This window comes from Nerophis ophidion, linkage group LG14, assembly GCF_033978795.1.
Source record: "Nerophis ophidion isolate RoL-2023_Sa linkage group LG14, RoL_Noph_v1.0, whole genome shotgun sequence".
Lineage (NCBI taxonomy): Eukaryota > Metazoa > Chordata > Actinopteri > Syngnathiformes > Syngnathidae > Nerophis > Nerophis ophidion.
Window position 1 is genome coordinate 21,592,039 of NC_084624.1, and position 11,140 is coordinate 21,603,178.

Consider the following 11,140-nt stretch of genomic DNA (forward strand, 5'->3'; position numbering starts at 1 on the left):
TGTGACGTAGATGACCATATTAACTCATTAGATGACCATAGTAACTAATTAGATGACCATAGTAACTGGTATATCATCCATGAGCGCAGATTCCAACCATTGAAATACTTTGTATAATTGAAGACTTACATGACTGCACATCATAATAACAGCTACACTTTCCATCTTAAAGATCTAAAAAAATATTTGGTAATGTCTGGCGGGACAGATTGAAAAGCTCAACGGGCCTTAATTTGCCAAGGTCTGCTTTTAGGGGACCTCTGACGGTATGGGGACATAAAAAACAGGTCCCCTAAAGGGAAACCTTTTTAAATGATGGTCAGATCCATTCTGAAGATGCCTAAGTGATGTTTGAGTTTTGGCCCATAAAACATGTTTACTGGTTAGTTCGAGTGTGAGACATTTGCACAGCAGCCCTGTTAGGACACTGTTAGGATGACATTTTCATACAGCATGATTATAAAACATTATTACCTTTAAGTATGATTCACATTCAGAATGTTCCATCCTTCCATATATGGTAGTTGGAGTTGCAGACAACTTCGTTACTGCTAAATAGCAGTTTTCAGTAATGTCACAGAAAATGCAGGATTTAACATTAAAGTGGTGAAAATTCCTATAGGAGGACAGCTGTAGTGCTGTATTCTGAAGATCATGTCATATTTAATTTGAACTTTTTTTTTTCAAATGGTCCTCAGTAGTCACGTATACATTTCTGTGAATTATGCAAAATTACCGTATATTACCAAATAGTAGCCCGGGCATTTATTTCACAAAATCATTTTTGGAGACGGGCGTTTAAAAGAAGCAGGCGGTTATTTGCACAAGGCTTTTATTTATTTTTGCACCAGCCTGCACCAGGCCATTATTTGGTTACAATGGTTACTGTCTAGTATTTTTTTTGTATAAAAACTTTAAATGTCAAAGTTATTGTAAACATACACACAAAAAAACAAGACTATCAAAAGACAAAAGATCAACAAGGCCTCAACATGGCAGTAGTGCAACAATTATCAAATAGAACACCAATACTGAAAATAAATAACGTTTTTAAATAAAGCAGCCTACCGGCAAAAATACAATTATGGTACCAAGTACGCAAGTATAAAACCCACCATCAAAACAGAACAATAATAGTGTCACTTAAATAAAATAAAGGCTACAGTATTCCAAGTTTTAAATAAAGCAGCATACGGAAAAAAATAAAATTATGGTACCAAGTACTCGATAAAACTATTAAAACAATAATACTGCAGCAAATGCAACCCCAAATGCAACTCAAACCCACTCATCATCCTCCTTTTCAATCACAAGTTTATTGAGGAACTGCTGTTCCTTGTCACTCGCCTACTCTTCCGGTACCACAGCAGCACCCTGCTGCCTAGCCCTCAAAAACATCTCTCTGCCTGCCTGACATGGCTGTCCCTCCTTGAGGCAGTAAATGAGCTGGTCCTCACTCCCATCAGCTGCCACTGTCAGCCCACACACCTTGTAGGATACAAGAAAGCAACAATCAGCAATGGCTACTGTTTGCACACACATACACACAGCCAGCCAGCCTACCTTGAATGAGTTGATCAGAGTGTCCAGATCCAGAGCATCCCAGGACCCAGTCGACCAGGAGGCGGCGGGAAGGGGCTTTAAGGTGCCATGACTTGGTGTAGGTCTTGTCTTTATCACCAGCCATCCAGTTATCATAGTAGTCACGGAGCTACGCTTTGAAAGGGCCACACAACATCGGGGGCCTGCAGGTACTCCGTGCAACCTCCAGATATAACAGCCATTGTAAGGTTGTAGATCCTTTTGAGCTCTGCCTTCGTGGCCTCGCTGATATGGCATCGGTACGAGTCCCATGCTAGTTCCCTTGGTCCGAAGTGAAATTTCCCCACTGCCCTTTGGAGCCAATCCTTTGTCAGGTCATCATTGAGCCAGCCTTTGGAAGTTGCTTCCTTCCGGGTTCTTTTGGCCACAAGTCACCGACATCACCACTCCTTTTCCAGTTTGGTAACAATAATATTTATTGTTCAATTGATGGTGCAAAAGTCTTTTTGTGCTTTTCAGCAAATGTATTTCCCTCAGAGTGGTTTGTCTTAGTTCTCTCCGCTCGTGCGTGTGCTTCAACTACCATTCACCACCACTCCTTCCCGACTGCCGCCTTTAACAGAGCAACAGGTGATTAGACCAACACTCTCAGCCGTGTCATCTACTCACCTGTCGCTAATCTCGAAGCCGGTTCTGTCACACCCCGCTTCGCTGTAGGTGCGCAGGCAACGCCCACCACATACCTCCACCGGCAGACTCAGGCTGTGACGCTGTCCGGTCGCGCCTACTCCTCCCACCCCCGGGAGAGAGCGGGATAGGAAGTCGGCCACGGCAATCTGTGCACTTGGTCTGTGGATCACTCTGAAGTTGTAGGGTTGCAAAGCTAGATACCAACGGGAGATCCGCGCATTGGCATCCTTCATGCGGTGGAGCCACTGGAGGGGTTTGTGGTCCGAGCAGAGGCTGACTGAGCGCCCCAGGAGGTAGTATCGGAGGGCCCCGACCGCTCACTTGATGGCAAGGGGGAGGGGCAGAGCGCAGGATCTCTGGTCCCAACTCCTCCTCCTCACTCACTACTCACTCACTCATCCCTCCATGCTTTCACCAGGTTGAGATGGTAGATTTGAGTGTCTCCGCCCCGGTTCGAGCGTTGAACCTCGTAATCCACATCACCCACTTGCCGTGTGACCTCAAAGGGTCCTTGCCAGCACGCAAGTAATTTTGAGCTGGATGTTAGGAGTAATACAAGGACTTTTTCTCCTGGTGAAATTTATCTTAGCTGGGTTCCCTTATTATACGTGCGTTGTTGCCGTTCTTGGGCACGGAGCAAATTCTCACGTGACAAGTGCCCCACCGTGTGGAGTTTTGCCCGCATGTCCAGGACATACTGGATTTCGTTTTTGCTGTAGCTTGGACCCTCCTCCCAACTTTCTTTAATTATGTCCAACACTCCGCGTGGTTTCCTGCCGTATAATAACTCAAAAGGTGTTTGGCCAGTGGAGGCTTGGGGTACCTCCCGCATCGCAAACATTAAGGGATCCAGCCATTTATCCCAATTTGGTTTGTCCTTGTGCGTAAATTTGCGGATCATGGTTTTTAGCGTTTTATTGAGCCACTCCACCAACCCATCCGTTTGTGGATGGTACACGCTGGTGCGGATTGCTTTAATTCCCAATAATCCGTACAGTTCCTTTATCGTGCGTGGCATAAAGGACGTGCCCTGGTCAGTCAGAATCTCTTTCGGGATTCCAACTCAGGAGATGACCTAAAACAGCGCTTGCGCCACACTTTTTGCAGAGATGGAGCGCAGCGGCACTGCTTCGGGGTAGCGTGTTGCGTAATCCACCAGGACTAACACAAAGCGATACCCCCGTGAGCTCGGCTGAAATGGTCCGATGAGGTCCATGCCAATTCTCTCGAATGGGACCTCCATGAATGTCAATGGGCGCAAAGGTGCCTTTGGGGTGGTCGCTGGATTCACCAGCTTGCAGTCCGGGCAGGCAGCGCACCAGCGGCGCAAGTCTCCCCGGATGCCCGGCCGATAGAAACGGACCATGACCCGATTGAGTGTTTTATCATACCCCATGTGCCCGGCCATCGGGTTAAAATGTCCCGCCTGGAAAATCATTTCCCAACGGCATTTTGACACCAATAATTGGGTGATTTCCTCTCCTGTCTGAGTGTCACGGTTTACTTGGTATAATCTGTCTCTAATAACGTAAAAGTGAGGGAATACCCGCGCTGCTCCTTGGTGCACCCGCTGACAGTCGATGTAGTCCACCTGGTCCCAAGCCGCGCACAAAGTTTAATCGCGAGACTGCTCGAGGGGAAAATCCTCCATAGAGCGCCAACAGGGGGCCAGGTGGGCTTCCCGCGAAGCCCCGGCCGTTTCTCGCTTGGCAGTGTCGGATGAACCCGCGTCGCCACTGAGAACCGCACAAATACTCCCCTTTATTATGGTCCGTGAACGCACCCCCACGCATTGTGTCAGTAGACCTCTAAACCCCGGCTAATTTGTGCCCAAATTTACGGGGTGTGAGAGGTGCGCGCTTACAGCTACCTCAACCCTATGCTTTTGGCCCTCATACCAAATTTTTACAGGCACCATAGGATACTTGTGCACATCCCCATGAACACACCTGATTTTTAGCCGTGTTGCATGCCTCAAAGCCCCCGGGTCGAACCAGGTTCTGGTGGATCATGGTCTGCCCGCAGCCCGAATCCACCATCGCCTGGTATGTACTCCCTTGTATCGTTACCTTGATACCGTACATCTCACCCGGGCCGTCGGAGGGCACTGAATGGCTGGCCACCGCGGCCACGCGCCCCACCTCCACCTGCTGAGGTCCCTGACGCGTGACCGGGCCGCCCACGCCTCCAGCACGCCTGCCCACGCGTTTGACGGGACGTCTGTGCGGGAGATGTTCTGGAGGCAGCAGCTGGGATCTGTGAAGAAAGAGCAGAAGAAGAGTCATGCAGGTCATGGTGTGGGACATGCTCTACTCCCTCCTCCTTCCGTTGCGCTCTCTGTCCGTGCGTTGGGGTTGCTGGATGCGCCTCGCGGTGGATGGCCAGGTGGTCCTCGGCGAGGGTCACCGCAGCTGCCAGGTCTCGGGGCCTGTTGGTACCGGATCCAGTCAGCCGTCCGCTTCGGGATTGCCTCCAGGAACTGTTCTCGGACGAGCTGGTCCAGCAGCCTGCCGTCTCCTTCCTCCGGCTGCAGCCAGCGCGTCGCCGCCTCCTGGAGCCGCTGGCAGAATGCGAACGGCCGGTCCTTCTTCCCCCAGCCGCATGGATCTGAACTGGCGCCGGTATTCTTCAGCGGTGCAACCCGTTCGGTCCAGCACCGCCCTCCTCAGTTCCGTAAAGCGTGCCCTGGACGCCGCCGGCAGACTGAGCGCCGCCCGCTGCACCTACCCCGTCAAGAGCACCCTCTACTCCTCATCCAGCCACGCGCATGGAAGTTGCTTCCTTCCGGGTTCTTTTGGCCACCAGTCACCACTCCTTTTCCAAGTTGTTAACAATAATATTTATTGTTCAATTGATGGTGCAAAAGTCTTTTTGTGCTTTTCAGCAAATGTCTTTCCCTCAGAGTGGTTTGTCCTGCTCTCCTCGCTCGTGCGTGTGCTTCAACTGCCATTCACCACCGCTCCTTCCTGACTGCCGCCTTTAAAGGGGAACATTATCACCAGACCTATGTAAGCGTCAATATATACCTTGATGGTGCACAAAAAAGACCATATTTATTTTTTTAACCGATTTCCGAACTCTAAATGGGTGAATTTTGGCGAATTAAACGCCTTTCTGTTTATCGCACTGGAGGCGATGACGTCAGAATGTGACGTCGCCGAGGTAATACAGCCGCCATTTTCATTTTCAACACATAACAAACACCGGGTCTCAGCTCTGTTATTTTCCGTTTTTTTTACTATTTTTTGGAACCTTGGAGACATCATGCCTTGACGGTGTGTTGTCGGAGGGTGTAACAAAACTAACAGGGAGGGATTCAAGTTGCACCACTGGCCCGAAGATGCGAAAGTGTCTGCCGCCAGACCCCCATTGAATGTGCTGGAGTGTCTCCACATTTTACCGGCGATGCTAAGGCAGACATGGCACAGAGATGTATGGATAACCTGCAAATGCATTTGCAATGATAGTCAACGAAATCACAAAGGTGAGATTTGTTGATGTTGACTGCCAGCTAATCGATGCTAACATGCTACGCTAATCGATGCTAACATGCTATTTACGGGTGGTGCTAAAGCAGACATGCTACAGAGATGTATGGATAACTTGTAGATGCATTTGCAACTATATTACGTTTCCTTCTACCCACATTTAATGAGAAAAAAATACCAATCGAAGGATTTAAGTTGCTCCAGTGTCAAAAGATGCGAAAGTCCTGATCGTTTGGTCCGCACATTTTACCGGCGATGCTAACGCAGCTATTCGGCCATGCTATGGCTATGAATAGCGTCAATAGCTATTTGCTCAATAGCTTCAGTTTCTTCTTCAATATTTTCATACTCCAACCATCTGTTTCAATACATGCGTAATCTGTTGAATCGCTTAAATCGCTGAAATCCGAGTTTGAATCTGAGCTAATGTCACTATATCTTGCTGTGGTATTCCCATTGTTTGTTTACATTGGCAGCACTGTGTGACGTCACAGGGAAATGGATAGTGGTTTCGAAGATAGCGAAAATAAGGTACTTTAAAGCTTTATTTAGGGATATTCCGAGACCGGTAAAATTTTTGAAAAAACTTAAAAAAATACAACAAACCACTGGGAACTGATTTTTATTGTTTTTAACCCTTTTGAAATAGTAATAATGTTCCCCTTTAACAGAGCGACAGGTGATTAGACCAACACTCTCAGCTGTGTCATCCAATCACCTGTCGCTAATCTCAAAGCTGGTTCTGTCACGCCCACCACACAGCCATTCTTGGAGGAAGCTATGATCACCCCGGGGATGCTCTGCATAGCCTTTACATCACGGACAGCACCTTTAAACACAATATAACGCTTCAGCTTTGTCCCGTCTGCTTTGGCTGCAAGAGCCACCGTGAATATTGTTTTTTATATTGGTTTTATATTTATTTATTTTTTGTTTTAATTCAGTCATTGGTGGAGCATAATATAGGTTTTTTTATATTGTTTTTAAAATGGCTGTGCAGCACTTTGGAAATGTTCTTGTTGTTTAAATGTGCTATATAAATAAAGTGGATTGGATTGGATTGGATTGACGCGTGCCTTCTCGTGGCAGGGGGTTTTGAGGTAGATGGAGCGGGCGCCCCACTCATTGACCGAACTAAAACCAACCATGTCAAACCAGACGGCTCTTTCATCCATGGCAATAATATTCTTGGGCTGGATTTTCTTGGCCTTTATCTGTTTAGTAGTGAAAACGAGGAAGTTGACAATATTCTGGACAGGAGCGTCCTTCTGTGCAACAGTTGTTCTCCTCCTGAGGGTAAAATTATTCCGATGCAGGAACCGATTAAGCCAGCCACTCGTTGCACCAAACACTCGTGTCACTCGCGGTGGCATACAACTCCTTGGCCTTAATGTGGATCATTTTGCGGGACAAACATCAGTCCAATAAGGTGATGTATCCACTGACACAAATCAGCATCAAGCTCGTCGCTCACTTTCTTCCAACCTCCGCCAGATAAGCGAGCCCATTTTCCATCGATTGCAGACTGAGATAGTAGTTCTCCCTTTTTTTGTTTCCATTCGCGTACACGCTTTGGGTCAACGTTGAAACTGCCTGGCCGCTGCCAAACCAGAATTCTGCTCCGCATACTTCACAACCGCTAGCTTGACCTATAAGTCAAACTTTCTGTTCTTCTTCCCCCTTAAAGTATTCCCGTCCATCAGTTGTGGTGTACCACTATACATGGGCTATTATTAGGAAGAGGCGTTTAATTCACAAAATGGACTCAGACCCCGGGCGGATATTAGGACATAGGCTGTTATTTTCCCAAGGGCGTTTACTTGGTAGTATACAGTATTTAAATTTGGTCTCCATGAGTACATTACTGGTGGTTCCTGGTTAGCACCTTGCATGGCAGCTCCCGCCGTCAGTGTGTGAATGCGTGTGTGAATGGGCGAATGTGGAAATACTGTCAAAGCGCTTTGGGCTCCTTAAAAAGTGGTAGAAAATCGCTATAAAAGTACAACCCATTTACCATTACTTCATCAATCCAGAGATTTAAAGACATGTATGAGCTAACCGGGCAGTGGCCCTTTTACTTCATTTTTTTATGCCTTCACAACCTGTAGAACGTGTGTGTGTGTGCGTGTGTGTGTGTGTGTGTGTGTGTGTGTGTGTGTGTGTGTGTGTGTGTGTGTATAAAATTCAATTACTACTACTACTACTACTACTTACTAATGGAATTGGATATTTTTCAGAGTAGTCAGTGTACAGTATGGGGCGCTATAGCTTGGTTGGTAGAGTGGCCGTGCCAGCAACTTGAGGGTTGCAGGTTCGATCCCCGTTCCTGCCATCCTTGTCACGGCCGTTGTGTCCTTGGGCAAGACACTTTACCCACCTGCTCCCAGTGCCACCCACACTGGTTTGAATGTAACTTAGATGTTGGGTTTCACTATGTTAAGCGCTTTGAGTCACTAGAGAAAAAGCGCTATATAAATATAGTTCACTTCACTAATAAACTGTAAGTAATAAAAAAAGAAAAGTCAGATTTTACGGTAAAATAATGGCAGCTATGTCGCCAGAATTAAATTGTAAAAATAAAAGTGGTACATTTTTCCATTTACAGTAATTCAATGTAAACATAATGACTGCAAGTTTTATGGTAAAAAAAAAAAGAAAATGACCGCATAGTCACCAGAATTTTACCACATAAATAACAGTGATATGTTATTTCTCTTTACAGTAACACACTGTAAAAACAATGACCATAGATTTTATGATATATAAAACTGGCAAGTCAGTGGTAAGAATTTTACCGTAAAAGGAACTGTGCTACCGTTTTTTTTGTTGTTGTTTTTTCAATATAGATTAATGCACTGTAAAATCAACTATAGATTTGTTATGTTTAGTTATAGAAATGGCAGCCTAGTCACCAAAATTTACCAAAAAATACCAGTGGTACCTTTTTTGCCCCCCATTTACAGTAATGCACTGTAAAAACAATGAGCATACATTCTACGGTAAAAAAACAAAAAAAAAACTATAATTTTTCTGTAAAAGTGACACCGATACTTTTTCCCGCCCATTTAGTCATGCACTGTAAAATCAACTATAGATTTGTTATGTTTAGTTATAGAAATGGCAGCTTAGTCACCAAAATTTACCAAAAAATACCAGTGGTACCTTTTTTGCCCCCCATTTACAGTAATGCACTGTAAAAACAATGAGCATACATTCTACGGTAAAAAAACAAAAAAAAAACAATGATTTTTCTGTAAAAGCGACACCGATACTTTTTCCCGCCCATTTAGTCATGCACTGTAAAAATTATTTTATGGTAAATGAAAAAAAAAGCAAACTGGCAGCTCAGTCACCAGAATTTTAACATAAATATAACAATATTTTTTTTTCCATTTACAGTAATGCACTGTAAAAACCACAGTCAATTTTATGGTTAAATAAAACCACCTCAGTCGCCAGAATTTCACAGTTATTGTGTGTGAAAACCACACCTGATTTTACAATAAATAAACTGTCAGTTGGCAGATTTCTACAAGATCACCGCCAAGCGCAGTCATCTGAGTGCTGCTGACTTCCAACATGCACTGTGACCTGCAACAGTGGTTCTCAACCTTTTTTCAGTGATGTACCGCCTGTGAACATTTTTTTAATTCCAGTACCCCCTTAATCAGAGCAAAGCATTTTTGGTTGAAAAAAAGAGATAAAGAAATAAAATACAGCACTATGTCATCAGATTTCCATTTATTAAATTGTATAACAGTGCAAAATATTGCTCAATTGTTGTGGTCTTTCTTGAACTATTTGGAAGAAAAGATGTAAATATAACTAAAAACTTGTTGACAAAAAAACAAGTGATTCAATTATAAATAAATATTTCTACCCATAGAAGTAATCATCAACTTAAAGTGCCCTCTTTGGGGATTGTAATAGAGATCCATCTGGATTCATGAACATAATTTTAAACATTTCTTCACAAAAAAAGAAATCTTTAACATCAATATTTATGGAACATGTCCACAAAAAATATAGCTGTCAACACTGAATATTGCATTGTTGCATTTATTTTCACACTTTAATAACTTACATTCATATTTTGTTGAAGTATTATTCAATAAATATATTTATAAAGGATTTTTGAATTGTTGCAATTTATAGAATATTAAAAAAAAATCTCACGTACCCCCTTGGCATACCTTCAAGTACCTCCAGAGGTACGCGTACCCCCATTTGAGAACCACTGACCTACAGAATACAATCACACCACAACACTGCTTACTTTCAAAATAAAACTCCCATAAACACCCAAAATCTGGGCGGGGTGATAATAATGTCTGGTAATAACACCAGTAGTTTTTATAGAAAGTCCTGTTGTAGCAAAGACGTTATTAATCGTCCTGATTCCTGCATATTTAATACAAAATATCAATAATTGATTGTAATGTTTCCTTTAGTGTGCTGCCTGTACCAGAAAGATATTCTATTCTGAGGGAGTGTCAGTATCAGGACAAGAGGAAGACCTGCAATTAGTTCCTAACACCGTGGGAGAATACGCTTAACGGTCAGTATAAAAGAAAATAACTCCTCCTCCTGCTCATTTTCCAGGTGATTAACGCCATCGAGCAGGACTACCGTCTGCCCCCGCCCATGGACTGCCCCAGTGCCCTGCACCAGCTCATGCTGGACTGTTGGCAGAAGGACCGCAACATCCGCCCCCGCTTCACAGACATCGTCAGCACCCTGGACAAGATGATCCGTAACCCCACCAGCCTCAAAGCTGTCGCCAACATCCCTGCAGTGTAAGTGGGAAATAATAATAATAATAATAATAATAATAATAATAATAATAATAATAATCACACGTTCATGTATTATTTACCATGCCGTCTGCTTTAAGTAACTTGATTGCTGTTTTAATGAAATTGTTACTGCTGATTGCATCACACCTCAACTCTGCAGGCTGTCACAACTACGCCTTTGATTAATCACAAAACATTATCGCATTAATCATGTACAAACGCAGAATAGATTAGATTAGATAGTACTTTATTTATTCCTTCAGGAAAATTAAAATTTTCAGCACAAACCCGTTCAAGATCAGACAAACATTACAGGGAGACAGAACAGGATTGTTGACGGGTCTGCCGGCTTCCGGCGCCCCTTACAAAAAAGATGAAATACAGGTAAACAAGTGGGTGGGATGGGAGAAAAAAATATAAGATTAAAATAAAATAGAATAAATCGGTCTAAGCCTGGAGAGGGGGTCCAGACTGAGGCCAAGGGGATAAAAAACAACAACAACAACAACAACTCATAGCCATAGAACACATCCCTCTCACATGTGTGTAAGAGGGAAACATCAAACATCAAAGAAAACAAAGGACATTAAAGACATTAAAGCAGCAGATACAACCAGACACTTC

The 11,140-nt window shown here is 44.1% G+C and overlaps 1 protein-coding gene across 1 annotated transcript in view; it reads left to right on the top strand.

The window, feature by feature from the left end:
• Nucleotides 1-11,140, top strand: part of LOC133568280 (ephrin type-B receptor 1-B) — a 576,210-nt gene that overhangs the window by 554,279 nt on the left and 10,791 nt on the right. The window contains 1 exon segment of the mRNA XM_061920097.1: nt 10,323-10,516. Coding sequence (XP_061776081.1) covers nt 10,323-10,516 — 194 coding nt within the window.